The sequence below is a fragment of the Triplophysa dalaica genome, chromosome 13, assembly GCF_015846415.1.
Source record: "Triplophysa dalaica isolate WHDGS20190420 chromosome 13, ASM1584641v1, whole genome shotgun sequence".
Taxonomy (NCBI): Eukaryota; Metazoa; Chordata; class Actinopteri; order Cypriniformes; family Nemacheilidae; genus Triplophysa; species Triplophysa dalaica.
The window spans coordinates 14,864,447-14,881,369 of NC_079554.1; the positions used below are offsets into that span (position 1 = coordinate 14,864,447).

At 37.8% G+C, this 16,923-nt stretch overlaps 2 protein-coding genes across 2 annotated transcripts; one reads left to right on the forward strand and one right to left on the reverse strand.

Annotated features, from left to right (window-relative positions):
* The first annotated feature begins 91 nt into the window (after window positions 1–91).
* On the forward strand, window positions 92–4,613 carry pdia6 (protein disulfide isomerase family A, member 6). Its single transcript, XM_056765430.1, has 13 exons — window positions 92–236; window positions 740–884; window positions 1,234–1,291; window positions 1,495–1,621; window positions 1,757–1,863; window positions 1,947–2,077; window positions 2,170–2,284; window positions 2,577–2,717; window positions 2,947–3,031; window positions 3,243–3,315; window positions 3,435–3,593; window positions 3,743–3,839; window positions 3,919–4,613. Exons 1-13 carry the CDS (start codon window positions 221–223, stop codon window positions 3,988–3,990), a joined length of 1,326 nt encoding a protein of 441 aa, XP_056621408.1. The 5' UTR covers window positions 92–220; the 3' UTR covers window positions 3,991–4,613.
* A 30-nt stretch (window positions 4,614–4,643) lies between these two features.
* On the reverse strand, window positions 4,644–12,736 carry hpcal1 (hippocalcin-like 1). Its single transcript, XM_056765431.1, has 5 exons — window positions 12,712–12,736; window positions 12,441–12,588; window positions 7,230–7,672; window positions 6,276–6,381; window positions 4,644–6,013 (listed from the first exon to the last, which is right to left on the reverse strand). The coding sequence occupies exons 3-5, from the start codon at window positions 7,605–7,607 to the stop codon at window positions 5,916–5,918; spliced, it is 582 nt and encodes a 193-aa protein (XP_056621409.1). The 5' UTR covers window positions 7,608–7,672; window positions 12,441–12,588; window positions 12,712–12,736; the 3' UTR covers window positions 4,644–5,915.
* Window positions 12,737–16,923: the final 4,187 nt, after the last annotated feature.

Below are 16,923 nucleotides of genomic sequence, written 5' to 3' on the forward strand. Positions count from 1 at the left end.
AGAACTACACGTCGAAGTTCGATTGGCTGAATTTGTCTCCGGGAGGAGATCCGCCAATCAGAGCGGGCCACGGTACGAACGTGTTCTGTTTTTCCGCTGCTGGTTGGAGACCGGCGGCTGTGATGCGCGTCAACCAGTGGTGACTGGACTGTGGAGGAAGAGTGTGCACTGCATAGGCTGAAGACTTATTTAACATATTAAATAAACACAAAGAGGAAGCATGCGAGCGCTTTTAGGTGAGTTATTGTGACATTAAAGATATACATCTGTTTGAGAAATGCATAGTGTAGAGAGTCTAGATTTATGTTCACTGTGTAGCTAACATGTATTCCAGCTTGGAGGAAACATGCTGAAGGAGAAGACAAAAGCTGTTTAAATCAGTTAAAGAAGATTGTAAGCGTAGTTTTGCATACAATATTGTAGGCTGGATAATTTATGACTTGCATGTGTGAAGTGAGAAATAGGGCCTTGAATTAATAGTAGATTCATCATTTGACTATTAAGCAACTAGAGAATAGATTTACAATCGACTGTATAAACAGTGTACTTTACTTTATTCTTAATGTGACGTTATGTGATTGTGATCAGGTGCTTAAAAGTCCTGTTTGTAACTTTAGAGATTTGTTTTCCAGAACACTGAACCAATGGTTCTTTTTAAATGAGAAAGGGTGGAGTCACGTGCCACATTCCATCTATGATGCAAAATTACACTTTCTTCACCTGTGTTCTTGTTCCTCAGGTGTGTTGGCGTGTTCTTTGGCTGTACTCTCAGTACATGGTCTGTACTCTGCCAGTGATGATGTGATTGTACTGGACACATCCAATTTTAACAGGGAGGTCTTGCAGAGTGACAGCCTTTGGCTCGTTGAGTTTTATGCACCCTGGTAAGTTTGAGAAGTGTGATGGTTCCTACGATACCTATATAGGACTGTAGATGTGCAGTTGTATTTCATTAAAAAAACTGATGGTGAATCACTGATGGTAAATTATCAAAAGTATAACATACAGACGGTAATCGTGGCATTTGTTTTGACCATTCTTTTTTTATACAGTGCAGTAGGTTTACACAAAAAGCTGCTACTGTCCTCAACTATACTAATTGAATTTGCATGATTTACATCTCGTTTGTTTTTTTGCCGTGCAGCTTTATACACTCTCGACAGCACTGCCTATTTCATGGTTGATGTTAATGTTTATATGTAATACCTGACATCTTTTGGTTCGCCTCATTAGGTGTGGCCACTGCAAGAACTTGGTACCTGAGTGGAAGAAGGCAGCCAGTGCTTTAAAGGTAAATTCTGAATTTAGGTTTACATTGTTCATTTCAGTAATTATATATTTGCTTTTTTTTTAATATGTTACGTGCCCTGTCCTTTTTTCACTTGTAAATTGGATCTTGAATCTAAATTAGAACTATAATATTTAAATGGCTATTGTTTTTATGTATTTTTTCTTTGATAATATACTGCTAATATTGGTTCTGTTATGGCACAGGGCATCGTGAAGGTGGGTGCTGTAGACGCAGACCAGCACAACTCTCTAGGGGCACAGTATGGCGTCCGAGGCTTCCCAACTATTAAGGTCTTCGGAGCCAACAAACAGAAACCTGAGGAATTCCAAGGTTTCAGAACTACTTTTTCATTGCATTTCTTTTTAATTGGCACACAAAAAAATGTTCTCCTCAACCGTGACTAATGTTGCCAATTAGCTTTTCCTTAGTGGATTGTAAGCGAAGTTTGATCTTGCTCTGTCCTAGGTGGGCGTACGAGTCAGGCCATTGTAGATGCAGCTCTGAATTCTCTCCGCGCCTTAGTTAAAGACAGGCTTGGTGGGAAGTCAGGTGGCTCAGACCACGGCAGACAGGTATTAATGCGTGATATCACAATAAAAAATGTTGTTCTATTATTACTGTGTTTAATTCTATTGTTTGTTAATGTTGTGCTCAGAGTGATGGAGGAGCTGGCAATAAGAAGGATGTGGTGGAGTTGACTGATGACAACTTTGACCGCACTGTGCTGGACAGTGATGCTGTGTGGTTGGTGGAGTTCTTTGCTCCCTGGTGTGGACACTGTAAAAAGTAAGTCATTTCTTTTTTATGATAAACTTCTCCATCTTGGTTATACTTGATTTTTTTTTGCGCCGTGTTGACTTTTTCCTGAATGTTTCCAGTCTTGAGCCTGAGTGGACAGCAGCTGCCACAGAAGTCAAAGAACAGACCAAGGGTAAGGTCAGACTGGGTGCTGTGGATGCTACTGTTCACCAGGGCTTGGCGAGCCGCTATGGGGTAAGTTTCAATATTAACACTTACATTTGAATGTCAAAAAAATATTATGATATTCCTGTGTTTACCCTGCAAATGGAGTTTGCATCCCAGTAGCGTTGTAGGTTAAACAAATTTAAATGAGATGAAATGAAGTAAAGTTCATTTTGGATAATGATATTTGTTAGCTCCTTTCATTACTTTGATGTCTGAGTTTAACCAATATTAGCTATGGAATAAATGCCAGTCTGTGAACGTTTTTGGAGACATTCTGAGTTCATACAGACTCGCTGTGTTTTCTAACCTTGACTTTCAGATTCGAGGATTTCCCACCATCAAGGTCTTTCGGAAAGGGGAGGAGCCAGAGGACTTTCAGGGAGGGCGTACCCGATCTGACATTGTCGCTCGTGCTATGGACCTCTACTCTGAAAACATCCCTGCTCCACAGCTTCAGGAGGTATTTTTTATTATTTTTTTGCATTTAAAACATGTTTTTGCTGTTGTGCTTACCCACAATAGGAACTTCTAAGAACTTTTTCTCTATCAGGAATGTTGTATAACCAGTATTATTCTTTGTTAATAATCCGTAGCAAATAACAGGTGTTTAAAATCCAGTTTAGGTTGATTTGTACAGTGAAGTGTGTCTGGATTTATATATTAATTATAAGTCAATTTCTTTCCTGTAGATTCTTAATGAAGATGTGTTGAAGAAGACTTGTGATGATTACCAGCTGTGTATTATATCTGTGGTGCCACACATTCTAGACACAGGTATGATACGTCGGCGACTTGATGATTTTCATTCACTTGTTTTCAGCCTTTGTACTCCATAAACTGTACTCGCCTCTGTTTTGCTTCAATGTATTTGAACTTATTCCATAAACAAATTAAAGCAGAGGCAGACGCCACCTTTCGTTCAAATAATCCTTAAAATAATTAAAATAATAAAAGTATTTCAAGGGTATTTCCTTGATGTTTACAGGTGCATCTGGAAGAAACGGGTACCTGGAGGTTATGAAGAAAGTGGCTGAGAAAAACAAGAAGAAGATGTGGGGGTAAGTCTTCGTAGCATCTTCTAGATCATTGCTTGTTTTTGCTTTAGTGCAAAGTATTATAAAAGAGAGTGGAACACATGCATGCGTATCACTCACTCTCTTTCTCTCTCTCTCTGCAGTTGGTTATGGACCGAAGCTGGGGCACAGATGGAGTTGGAGGCCTCTCTTGGGATTGGAGGATTTGGCTATCCTGCGATGGCAGCCATTAATGCTCGCAAGATGAAGTTCGCTCTGCTCAGAGGTTCATTCAGTGAGACGGGCATCCATGAATTCCTCAGGTAGTGGAGTGATGAGCTTCATTTATATTATTGGGAAACGGGTTAACACTGACTGTTAACACGCAGTCAATTTGAGATGGTGTTTATAATGAACCTTCTTACTGTCAGTCTGTTTAATGTAAAACTATGAATGTGTTTTATTTTCCCAGGGAACTTTCTGTTGGACGGGGTTCAACTGCTACAGTAGGAGGCGGGGCTTTGCCAAAGATCAACACTGTAGAGCCGTGGGATGGAAAAGATGGAGAGGTGAGTGAAGAAACAAGGATGTAGAGGATGTTTCTGTTTTAGTTTTGTTTGTTTTAACCTCTTTTTCCCTTTTCTTCAGCTGCCTGCGGAGGATGACATTGACCTGAGTGATGTGGATTTAGATGATGATGTGGGCAGGGATGAGTTATGAGCTCTTTATTCTGAAGGGTCGGGTTTAAACCGCTCTAGACCCAAATAATGCCCATGTCTTCTCTCCCATGGATGAGGGGATGATGGGGACACAAAAATCAATAGGACTCCAGAAATGATACAAATTAAACACAGTTGTGCAGCTTTTTAAAAAAACATCTCCCCTTCAAAATGAGTCTTTGTTCATATTTACATTATAGTTGTGTTGCTCTAAGCCTCACACACCTTATATTGGATAGATTAAATGTGATGTTACTGGCAGTACACTGTTTTCCAAAGTCGCCCCATTCTGTTAACAATATCTTTTCAATCTTGATGGATAACTTCAATTATTTCATTATCTTTCCGAAAAGAAATCTCCTTGAATGTAAGTTGCAACATGCCTAAGGCTGTTCCTGTTTTTATTCTTTACCCTTCTGCTGTAACACCATTTTGACCATTTGTTTTTAGACCTGTTACTGAGAACACTGTCAGCCAACATGTATCCCAGTTTGCCCATTCGTCAGATGCACAGGGCATGGTGTAATGTGGACATTGTGTAGATTTTTCTTACACAGCTTTGTTTTGAAAAACAAAAAAATGTTTTTGTTATAAAAATCAAATAAAACCAAAATAATACTGGAAGTCTTTGGAAGAGTTTACACCACTCATGAATGACTTGTAGATCATGATTTATTTATTCATACAGACAAGTACACTGTTAATTTGTGAGAATGCAACATTTAGATTTGCACCAGTACTTTGGCTTCACAAAATATGGCTAGACATCCCATTCTTAGCTGCAGTAAAGATTGTGTTATTTTCAACCATCATTGCTTACAGCATAATGGACACTACAAAATAGAAACTACCCATACATCTAATATATCCCGTACAAATATTTGTTTTGGCATTTCACTTTAACTGTCAAGTTACTTAACCAAAGAAATATTAAAGTCTGACGATTGTTGAAGCGCAGAAATACCACCCATACATAAAAGCAAATTAAGAGCATAACCCCACAAGAAAACAATGAGAAGTTGCTTCTTTCTATAAACAGATCCTGTAAAAACTCAAAATAATTGAATAAAATTGTTTACATTCCATGGAGCTTCTTATCCAACAGCATCTGTGTTGTGTTTTGACACTGGACTGGAGAAAGGATGAGGGGAAACTAACCAACTGTCTGTCATTCAATCTGCCCGATATGTCTAAACTGACAACACTGTTAAAATATTAATGACTGAACCTCCATAGTAGCCTGATGGCTGCTGTCTGTTTTCTGCCTAAAGGTTGAAGCCAGTCAGGATTCCAAGTGTTACAAAGCAGGAAAATAGTTTAATGGGCTGTGATTATATTGCACACACTGAATCATTTTCTTAACTCCTGAGAACAAACACTTTTAATAGTGCTCTAGCTTTGCAAAACACGCGTCACAAAAGTACTAAGCAGACATCATGATTGGCAGGTCAAAAACACAGCTCCAAATTTAGCTAGACCTTCATAGCATAAAACAGACGGTCACCATCTGGCCATAGGACACCTAGTAAAATATGTGCATACATTAGGAAATGCCCAGGCAATGTAAATAATGTTTTGGAGTGTTTTTCGATTAAGTTTTGAAAGGAATGAAAAGCTATAGAATATTTACAAACTGCACTTCAGGTTTCGGCCAAAATGACATTCTGGGGATTTGCAGATGTTACTGTCTATTTACCATCTTTGATTGGTATGCAAACAATTGAAAAAAGCTTTTGTTGGTCGTCCCTTGAAATCCAAACAAATCCCAGACATTTTATACAACTTGCCAAAAAATGCCAATCCACCGGCATAGGCTGTAATACTGACGGTTAAACGGTTAACTACCCTTGAACATATAAAGTTTAACGTTTCTGTATTTTCAGTGAGCACGAGAAGTTGCCTGTCAGCTGCTTTTAACACCTGTATTTATAACTGTCGAGAGGTGCTTTGGTCAGACTGCAGCAGTCTGACAATAGAAGGGTCGCTCTTGGCACCTTTGATAAATTCCTCAAGAGAGAGTCTACCTACAGAGTAAAAAAAGGGCCGTTATTTAACCCATTTCCTTTAGTAACATTTTATCATAGACATTTGATATTTTCATAAAATATTTTGAAACAAGGATTACATATTTAATGGCAACTAGTTCTTTACCAAAACCTTATTTGCATTTTGAAAAAAGTGTATTAGTTGGATCTGTAAGTCAGTAGTTTCTATGTACGGTATTAAACTTTTAGTTATATAAATACTAGCAATGAGTGGGAGACAGGCCTCAGGAGGAAGGCTTACCATCATTGTCCGTATCCATCTGGCGGAAAATCTTGTCTGTGCGTTTCTCTGGAGTTGACTCATCATCGGGCATCTTCATCACCGATGAAACCATTTTATAAATTGCCTGTAAGATTAGTTTAACAATGTATCAAAACATAGGATTGTGGTAAACAATTTCACGCTCAAGAGGGATTGATTTTCCTTAACATACTTAACATACTTTTCCTTAACAACTGTTACATAAAAATCAGTCAAAGTTACGACCGCACTATACTGTTATTACATGGAGCTGAATTATAATGCGCTCTTGGTCATGAGACATTTCTTTATTATAAAGCTACTAGCAGTCAAAACTGACAAGTAACCTCACATAAAATTTCGCAATGCCCCTATTGTTGTAGTTACATCTTCCAAGTTAAGTAAAGGCAATCAATGCAAATGTTCAAGAGATCATCACTGTGGCACATTCACATATTGTTTTATGACATGCCTTCCCTTTGCAGGTGTAAAAGAGCCATCTATTTTATTAACATTGAGAGTCAACAGTCCCTTTGAAGTAGTGAACAAAGCCTTTGTGTTTGGCCACCATTTGTGGCAAGACCATATGGCCTGTGGAACACTTGATTGAGGAGATCTGTTTATTCAGGCCGTCTGTATCACCAAACATTAGACTGAGCCAATATTGATATGGAACAAGCTGCTTTAAAAAACAATAGATCGTCATGCAAAATGCAGAAATGTAAATTAAGCTTAAAATGAGTAAAAGCCGGTAATGAAGAAATTTAAGTACTTAAAGCCTGTCCAAGAATACACAGTATAGCATATGTATCAGCATTCAATTATTCCGTACAGCATCTGGCTCCATGATACCGTGTCCTGACCGGCCACAAATGTATTTTTCATTTAAATTTTGTTTCTGAAAACTCGTTGTGTCTGGTTAGGATGCAGTGTAAAAGGATGGTCTTGACTCACCTGTACAATCTCCAGCATTTCAGCCCGACTGATGTATCCGTTGCCGTCCAAATCATACATGCTAAAGGCCCATCGAAGCTTCTGTTCTAGACCTCCACGCGAGGTCACGCTCAGAGCAATAATGAACTCCCGGAAGTCAATGGTGGTGTCGCTGTTGGTATCAAAAGTACGAAATACATGCTCTGCAAACTTTGAAGCATCACCATATGGAAAGAAATTGGCATAGATTTTCTTGAACTCCTCAACCGTAAGGTGACCGGAGGGACAGTCCTTGAGAAAACCACGGTACCACTCCTGGAGCTCATGGTCTGTGAACTCTGTGTTCTCTCGTAGGTCGTTCAGAACTTCAGGGCGAAGCTTGCTGTTCTGTTTACCCATGATGAAACTCTCACTGACTTTTCCCAGATCCTCTCCTCTGCTCGCCTACAGGTCCTGTTAGCACTCTACACAAGCACAAAGAAATAAGAGATATTTTTACACCTAAATTAGCCTCTTTTATACCTTCTACACAGGAGACAAAAAGAGATTCACGTTTCCTCTGTGAGATGTAGGTTTCGGAATAATGGAAAATGTGTAACCCTTCTAAACAGAAGGAGTGGATCCTGGTATCCATGGAAACTGTTTAAAACCTTGTTAAGGTGGGAATTTATTGACTCCTTCGCCATGGGGTAGGAGATGGGGTTAAAGGGGAACGGGGAAACCTCCAGCATTCGGGGAAGGATTCGGCGACGCTAATGTGAGTGCGTAACTGTCACTACACAACCTTAAAAACAATCAAGACAGCTTGGGTTACCAGGGAGATGACAGAGAGATGTGTTTTTTGCATGTGTGTGGGTAATTTGGAACAGTTGGTGTCTTTTACTGTACGTGAGCCTATGCTCACAGCGTTAAGAGGGGGCAGAGAGTGAGGCGCCTACAGTTCTATTTAAACAAATCATATAAAGACCATATAAAAGGTGAGGTGGCAGGGACAGTGAAATGTAATGATAGGTTACGTAAGTGTGTTACATGGCCATATGAATTCTCTCTTTACCTCTGTTTCTTTCTGCCACAGTCTCTGCATTCATTTCTCAGTTGGTCCCTTTCTCACAAATTGTTCCTATTCTTCATATTATTTTAGTAACTTTAATACTGTATTTCAGACTTGCGTGTGAGGTGTAAGCTTATTTGCCATTAATAACACAAAGAGAATACTTTCTATATCTACCTTTATTAACTGTCAATCCTTTAATATACATTAAAGAATAATACATTGTTAATATATTGTTATAGTTGTTTTACTATTGCAATATATTGAATGATACATAAAGAATTGCTGCTTTTTATATACTGAAAAATATAATGTATTCCTGTTTTATACTCTAATGTTGTGTTCACACCAAACGGAAGTAAACTACATACAAAATCCAGACAGATGCTTGTGATGTTCACCTTATGACAACTACAGCCACAACCTACAGTCATCCAGAACCAGAAAAATATTGGACAGACCTAAATATCTATTTTTTTCCTATCCTCACTAGTTCTTTCGTCTTTTCACTAACCAGCCCGGCAAACTATTTCCGATGAATCTCACAGTTTACAGTAATTATTCTCTATGTAGCTGCATCAGTGCAATTTTAATATGCCAGAGGAGAACTGGCTCTCCCGGGTGAGTCTGGCCTCTCCCAAGTTGTTTTTTCTCCACACTTATACACATAGTGGAGTTTTGGAACGTTGCCATCGTTACTCACTGGGATTTAGTTTAATCCATAAATATAACCAATTTTTAACAACACACATGGACGTTAACATATTTTAACAAATATATTCTTTCCGCACGTTTTGGTATTATTGCAAATTGTTCTTGTATATTATAGTTTTAGGCTCCTAGTCCTGATAACAATATTTAAAATAATAATATACCTAAATTAAATAATATACTTCGACTGAATGATTTATAGTTTCTCTGACAATCCACTGACATCAGTGTACATTTCATAGAGAAAATCTTGCAAAAATACCATGTATCTAAATCTTCCCCCTAGTATTATTTTTATTACATTTTTATTATGATATATGTAAATCTGCTTTGCGAATTACTAAATTGTGAAAAGCGCTATATAAAATAAAATTGAATTTAAAAATGAAGTCAATCCAAAAACGCAGCTCTTAACACTGGGATGTAACAATCCTGGTGCTCACCGCACGATAATACCTCGGTATGAAGTCCACGGTAGAATATTTATTGCAAATTATTTAAAATGACAAATGATGACTTAAAACGTGCCATAAGCATCCTCTTTTCTTTATCCTCTAATCATAACTGTTAGAGGTATGACGTATAGTATGAGATGGGTCGAATGACCTAAAAATCCCTTTTATAAAATTAAATAATTGCACCAGATGGGCCTTGCCAAAGGTAACATCTATTATTTTTAACATTCTCTGTCAGGTCGGGAAGACCTATCGTTTCAAACAGACAAGTAACCACGATAATATTGAGACAATTTTGTTATTGTGATAACACAATAATATTGCTACATCCCTAATTGACACACCTCATCTTCGTAAGTTTCTCTAGCGAGAAATTTGTGCGAAAAGATCATTGACACCTACTGTTTGACAGGTCCGGACCCGTGAAGTAGACACTCCCCGTCGCGTATATTTTCTTGCAAGTAATAAAGAGTGAGCAACGTGATCGTTCGCCTTTGGTTTGAACAAAGCATTAATGTATTATTTAATATTGAACTATATTTTCAGTATATTCCTATACAGTTTTGTTTCGTAAGACAAAGCTTTTCAAATCATTGTAGAATGACACAAAAACAGTATGAAGACCTTATTGTTTCTTTTCTCTCTATCTAAAAGCTCTCTTCTTCCCTGTTTAAGTTCAGTCTCCTGGATGAAAGAGCACAGTTCATCACAGATACAAACCAGTGCCCTTGTAAATACCTTCTGCTTTCCTATTTACTGCATCCAATAACAAAACTGTTGCATGACCTAAAAACACTCAATTTTTAGTGCTACCATCATTGCAGTTTGGCATGCGGCAGCACTTTTATGTGAAAATGTGAAAACACTATCAGTTAAAACATCCATTGGAAAGAAGCTACAACATTACCCCATTCACTTATTAGAAATACATTTCATAAACATTTTTAGACATGTCATCATGGCCACCTCTTCAAAAAACATTTTACTCAGTCTGCCAACTTGCCATGACTGTCATAAGGGTGGCTTCTCCTATGGCCGGAGTCACATGGTTGAAGGCTACTGGCCGGGCAACACACAGAGAGACATAAACATGGGCGTAGCTTTCTGCTCCCTCCCCCTTTTCCCTCAGACCGAGCACAAGAAACCCAAATCTTTCCATTCTGAAGAAAAAATTCGCAAAAATTGAATCCGAACAGACCGTCTAAGCGTGAGACACATCTCCTCGGATGAATTGTGGGTGGAGAGCAGATGGTGTATTACTGCATGCTCCAATGCCTCATGATTTAGAAGCATCCTCTGCTTCTCAATCACAAACCATAATGCTTTACAGGTTGTTTCACAACTGTTGTCTTTCTATAAACGATACAAGTAAAACTCACACACTTTGAAATCACCAAGGAAAACTGTAGCTTCTCATATCAACACTTGAGGATGAAAGTATATCTGAAAATAAGGATCAATATTTGGAAAGCCTCAACGCTTAACTGTACAGTTGATGTGATGTTTCTTATAAATATCTAAAGCTTCTTTTGTTGATGTTGTTTAATTTTTTTATCTGTGTGTATCTAGACAAGCCTATATTTACTTCTTAGGACTTAGTGTGATATCTCTTTTTATTGTAGTCGCAAAGAAAACTTGTCTTTATTTCCCTCCTTTCTAGTAGTGAAGTAGACCCTTTTTCCAACTCTAAGACATCAACCCTGGCTCCCAGTCTGGCAAACGTTACGGTTAGGCCTAGCCACGACATTCCACACTCACATGACACGTTTCCTTCAGGCCTGTGGGAGACTACTAGACCTCTTTCTTACAAACCTATACAGTTCAACTGTATTCCTGGGGATCCCATCACTGTTGACATCACAAAGCTATACCAGTTTAGCTTCAGAAAAGCCAGAAATGTTATTCCCAAATAACAAAAGCTAAATGCATTGTCTGACATGCCCATGTATTTTGTTTCTTCACAAGTTCTGTCAAAGTTGTCTCTTAACAAAGACATGTAAGTTGCCAAGCATTGTCCTCCCACTCAGGACCCCCAAAAAAAAAACGGTGCCTGGACAGCGTGGGACACACTTCGTCGTGGTACACATCACACAATTCAACAGGCAGTTGCACAGTATTCATCTCTGACCCACCATGCATAAAACATAAGCTCCATTAACTCTGACTGTGTGTGTGTGTACTGATGTGAGGCTCATTAAGCCTTCTATTCCCAAGTCAACCTAACTAGAATCCACCCTGACAGGTGTCAAAGGATCAGTAGAACAGAAAACCCGGTCTTTCTGCTGCTCTAGTGGACCATAAAATTACAGGAAAACAAACAATCTGCTTGTACCCTGATCCGAGCATTTTCCTTGAATGGCTTTTCGCTAAATGTAATAGCATCATGGGGTCATCCAACACATTCTCCATCTTCTGTTTAGAGGATGAATTCAATGAAGCCATTAACACACTTTGCCTGTTTTCACCAGAAATCCAGAATGAGAGCGAGAAATGAAACGCAGATAGAGGATCAGGGTTCTTGACAGGTTTGTTCTGTCGTTGGCCTCGGGTAGGTATGCCACAGAGATGATTGCAAGGCTTCATGGAGAGACTTGATTGGAAAAGTGGCAAAACGACTTCCTACCCCTGTTGCGAGGAACCTGCTGTGACCCACTAGGTGCTCATATCTCAAGGGAAATTAAGAACATTACAAATGGTAATATGCATTATGTTGAAGAATAACATATTGTTGTTTTACTACATACATTCAAAGCATTTCATAGCAAATTGACTTTCACCAAACCTACGGCCACACCTACCATCTGCTAAAACACACAGATTGTTCATTTTCGATGTCTGATAATAGTATCTACAACTTTTGTGCTATAAGGAACTGCGTATTCATTCCAAGAAGGCAGAATATAGACCGCTATGATTCATGCAAATTAAGGCTTTTCTTTCCAGCGGGCGCAGGAAAAGGTCATGCGTACATAAAACACAGGAAATAATTGAAAAAGCTTAACATATTTAACTTACCTCTGTGAAATGAAGAGGTTACTTGTACAACAATTTGACAGTTGTAGACTTTCGTTAATCCGTCTGGTTCTAGAGGAGGAGTTTTCTCACAAAACTTTCAACATTTTCGCTATAATACAAACCCTCCTTGAAGTCCTGTTTTTACAAACTAGAGAAAAGTAAAAAAATGTATCCGGTATTTTAAATGTCTAGCTATTGTTTTAATACAAGAGATTAAAAAAGTTACACATTCTAAAATATTTTAAAGACATCCAAAAGGCGCACTTGAAACCTCATCATTGAGCGAGAGACCTGACACCGCACGAGCCCTGCTCCGTTGTCAATGGACGAGTCCACAGCTAAACTCTAGGGGACGCTCAAACTATATTTAAAAAGGCGCGGTCAGTATTATATTTGGAAACATTCGCATCATACACGCATATTTTATCTTGTCGGAACCTATTCAATAAGAGGACAAAACTTACATTATGTACAGATTTCACTAAACCGTTATTTCTGTTTACACACAACGTCTAAGTCAAGAAGTACACCCGCGGAGCTCCTTGGACCAGTCCATACACACAAGAGCAGATTTAAGTGTTTATGCTCATTATATTATTTTCGTTTCTTTGGTTAAACGTAGTTTTGTCGATGGAAAACGAGAAAAACATTTAATAAGTGCTAACTTTACCTACTTTTTAATAAACTAAGCAGTGTCGATGCTCGTGTTGTCGTTGTAGTTTACAGTAACTGTTGAATGGAAAGTTGTCGTGATGACATCATTCATTTATGTGGGGTAGGTGTATGCACATATGGATACTGCATTCAAAATTCTAAAGTGGTTTAGAGATTAACATAACGTTAGTCTCCAATAGGTAATGCTGTTTACAACTTCAATTGAGTTGTAAACACCTTTGTCAAGTCAAATAGTTCAATCATAAATACTGTTGCGGAAGTGTTTAAAGTAAAATACTGTGATTTGGTGAGAAATTTAACCTGACGGTCTATTTAACTTGACATAATCCTGCAAATAAACGTTGATTTTAAAACCAGGTCCTTGCGATTTCAAAATGATCTTTCTTTTTCGCAGTCATAGAACAGCTGCAGGAAAGAACTAAATAAAGTAAAAAAAAGTCATGTTTGCACCTTGCTGATGGTATGTGTTTGATGTTTGTTACACAATAAAGACATGTATGGAAAATCATCGAGTCAGTGAACTTGAAATGGAAACCATGATGGAAATATTCTTAACATTTCCACATGGGGGCAGCAGACTTGAGTTTTGATTCCACCAGAAGCCTACAGCATATATGGATTGTGATATTGCTATATGTTTTCTGTAAATTCCTGTATATAGTGGCCGTATATTTTTCATATGCTGATACTTTAAAACACATTTCTTGAAATCTATTTGTATAACACATATAAGGACACAATCATAATGAGTCATTTGACATGGCTAAAACGAATATTATCGATTGTTTTAGATGTAATGCAATGTGTAAACACTGTTTAAGTTTCAAAAACGTTGTATTTTCCACATACCGTGCATGTTTGTATCTCCTCTTTGCCCCTCCTCTCTGAAACGCATGGATTTTTTACAAAGCTCTTGTTCTAAAAAGCGATGTGTGCTATGATTGGCCAGTTAACCAGTGAATAGTGATTGGTGGAATACTGCAAGCGTGTGACGGATATATAACGCTTCTTACCATATTTGGAACATCAGGTTCCAAAGCATTTGCACTGACAGGTACGCACACCTTACCTACGTAAACATTTGGGCGGTCTTAGTCAACTCATACCACAAAGATGGATGGAGGTGTGGATACACTAGGTGTTCCAGGCAGGTCTGGGTGAGCGTTCGCTTTTAGATAGAATGCATGTTTTGTTCCGACACTTTAATTTTTGTAATTTTACGTGTCTAAAACATGCATGGACAACTTATAAAACACCAAAGACACAGAAAAACACGTGTTCGCACCATATGACCCCTTTAACAAAAAACAAAAACATTACTTATCTTGGTTCGCTTTTTAGAAATGGCCTTTGCTCTTGAATGACGAGGTGCATAAATCAGCTATCAAGCTATCAAAACGTATTTAAAATAATAATATAATATTTGTATTGATGTATTTTCATTTATGAATGGACCCCAGACCTGTTAAACACATCCCGCTTTTACAAATGATTCTTGTTACCTACCAAGTGAATATTGGATATTTTTTATTCAACTGCCACAATAAGTACAAAAGCTTAAAATATTTAAATTTCTTTCAAAGTAGTTGATGTACTTAAAATTAGTTTTACAACAGTTTAATTTTGTTTTTATATCACTCAGTTCTACATTATAAATTGTATTCTAGCCTTTTTTATATTTTATACACGACCTGATTTATTTTAATTTAACTTTAAAACAAACAGTACATAACGGTTATTGGGAAAGACTTGATTGATTTTTGTCTGTTTATTTGGCATAAAATCAACCAACCGTTATGATTCCAATAACGTCCACCAATAAGATTAAAGAAATTGTCACATAACTAAAAAAATTCTTTGCATTATTTAAACATAATGTTACTCTGACCACTGAACATTATCTAGATGCAGAAATGTTGTACTGGTGGGATTAATACATTTTGTCTGAATATTGAGCAATACTGCAAATGATTGCTTAATTGATATTGGGTCTTTACAGATATGTGAGTCAGTTTATAGAAAAATTTGCTGACATCATGGTATTTATTTAGTGTTTGTGTCAAGAGCATGTCTGAGGCATGCTAGTACTCTGGGTGAAGTACATGTTGAATCTATTGCAGAGCATGGCCACAATATACAAATGTGTTGAGCAATGACAAATCTTAAAATTTAACAATACCCATTATTTTCACCCTTATTAAAGTTACTGTACTTTACTCTATGGACTTTACCTTTGAACCAAACTGAATGAAGAAAATGTTAAATTAAGGCTAAATGTTTTCCCCTATTCAGCATTTTATACAGTTCAAGAAATGAAATACAAACCAAGTCTGCAAAATCAGTCAACATACTTAAATCGATCTTCACTGGCCTTAAACATCATTCTTTGAAAACACATAATGATAAAACTATGACAAGATATTACAGACAGAACACAACTGGAGGACTTCAAACCCACAAATATCTTTTTCAGTTAGATCCATGGTATTGTCAAATCTAAGCAGATCTCTTGTATAGGTATAATCTATAGCTGAACTGGGATGAAAGATAAGCTCATCAATGTATGAACGAAGGTTGGATCCTGACCAAAGTCCACATTGCAGCATGTACATGAACAAATGTGTCTAAAAAAGTACAGTGGAGTCACATGTGTGAATTAGTGTGAAGGTAATATGAATAAAAAATATTGCATAATTGGACAAGACTTGACAAAACACAGTTTTTTACCCCGAACAATAAAGGGTGGTCTCCCGTACAGGGATTGCATTTACATTTAGTCATTTAGCAGACGCTTTTATCCAAAACGTTTTACAGGTGGGGAAGGCTATGGAAGCAATTGGGAAAGCATAAGTACAACAAATGCATAAGTGCAATCAAAAAAGAAGACTGGTCTCATATAACCTAACACAGTATACAGCTTACGTTTGCAGAGCGTAGGGATCTGGCGGGTACATATGTCTGCATTAGCGAGTGAAGATAAGGTGGTGCCGAACCAGTGGTGGTCTTGTAGGCCAGGAGCAGAGTCTTGAATTTGATGCGAGCGACTATAGGGAGCCAATGAGCTTTTATGAATAGAGGAGTGACGTGTGCTCTCTTCGGTTCATTAAAGTCTTGCCGCAGCATTCTGGATCATCTGTAGAGGTTTGGTTGTGCAAGCTGGAAGTCCACCCAGTAGCTCATTGCAGTAGTCCAGTCTGACAGGAACAGAGCCTGTACTAGGACTTGCGTAGCATTGGTCTAAAACAGGACTAGGCCATAGTTAAATTAGGATATTCAAGTCGTTTTTAAAAAAATTACAAGAAACGTGCGCATCTTGAGAAAAAAACTAATATATTTTAAAGGAGCAATTCTTTTGCTGTTTATGTAGCTTTTATTATGTTTTTTGGGTGTTTAGCAATGGATGTTCATGTTTAGTTTAAAAAAATGCTTTAAATTTCACATTAAAAATCTATTGTTCACAGCTGTCTAACAAAATGACTGGATTTCTTCCGGTCTATATAAAATGCCTCCTTCCAAAACACTCTAATTGGTAAAGCTGACCAGGTCTGTCGTGATTGGTTCCCCACTTAGAGTGTGTGTCTGAAGATGTCCCACCCACACCATATCAGCCGATGTTAAAATCATGGAAGCTGTTATTTGACCGTTGGTTATCGTAGAATGTGTGTTGTGGAATTCTTATTACCTGCTATAATATGTTCATGCTCGGAAACCCTGCAGTGATCAGTCTGTGACGATAAAAACGTCTTTACAGTTACAGGACATGTAATGTGTATTTACAACTCAAAAGTATCTGCAGCTCACTTAACTT

What these genes read in the sequence shown, in the direction of transcription:
- pdia6 (XM_056765430.1), top strand. An exon ending in TGGTGTGGACACTGTAAAAA is followed by an intron (nt 2,078 to 2,169) that starts GTAAGTCATTTC and finishes GAATGTTTCCAG; the next exon opens with TCTTGAGCCTGAGTGGACAG. An exon ending in CTGCTCCACAGCTTCAGGAG is followed by an intron (nt 2,718 to 2,946) that starts GTATTTTTTATT and finishes TCTTTCCTGTAG; the next exon opens with ATTCTTAATGAAGATGTGTT.
- hpcal1 (XM_056765431.1), bottom strand. Translation starts at nt 7,607, where the DNA reads ATGGGTAAACAGAACAGCAAGCTTCGCCCTGAAGTTCTGAACGACCTA. An exon ending in AAATGCTGGAGATTGTACAG is followed by an intron (nt 6,382 to 7,229) that starts GTGAGTCAAGAC and finishes CTAATCTTACAG; the next exon opens with GCAATTTATAAAATGGTTTC. An exon ending in GATGGATACGGACAATGATG is followed by an intron (nt 6,014 to 6,275) that starts GTAAGCCTTCCT and finishes TTTACTCTGTAG; the next exon opens with GTAGACTCTCTCTTGAGGAA.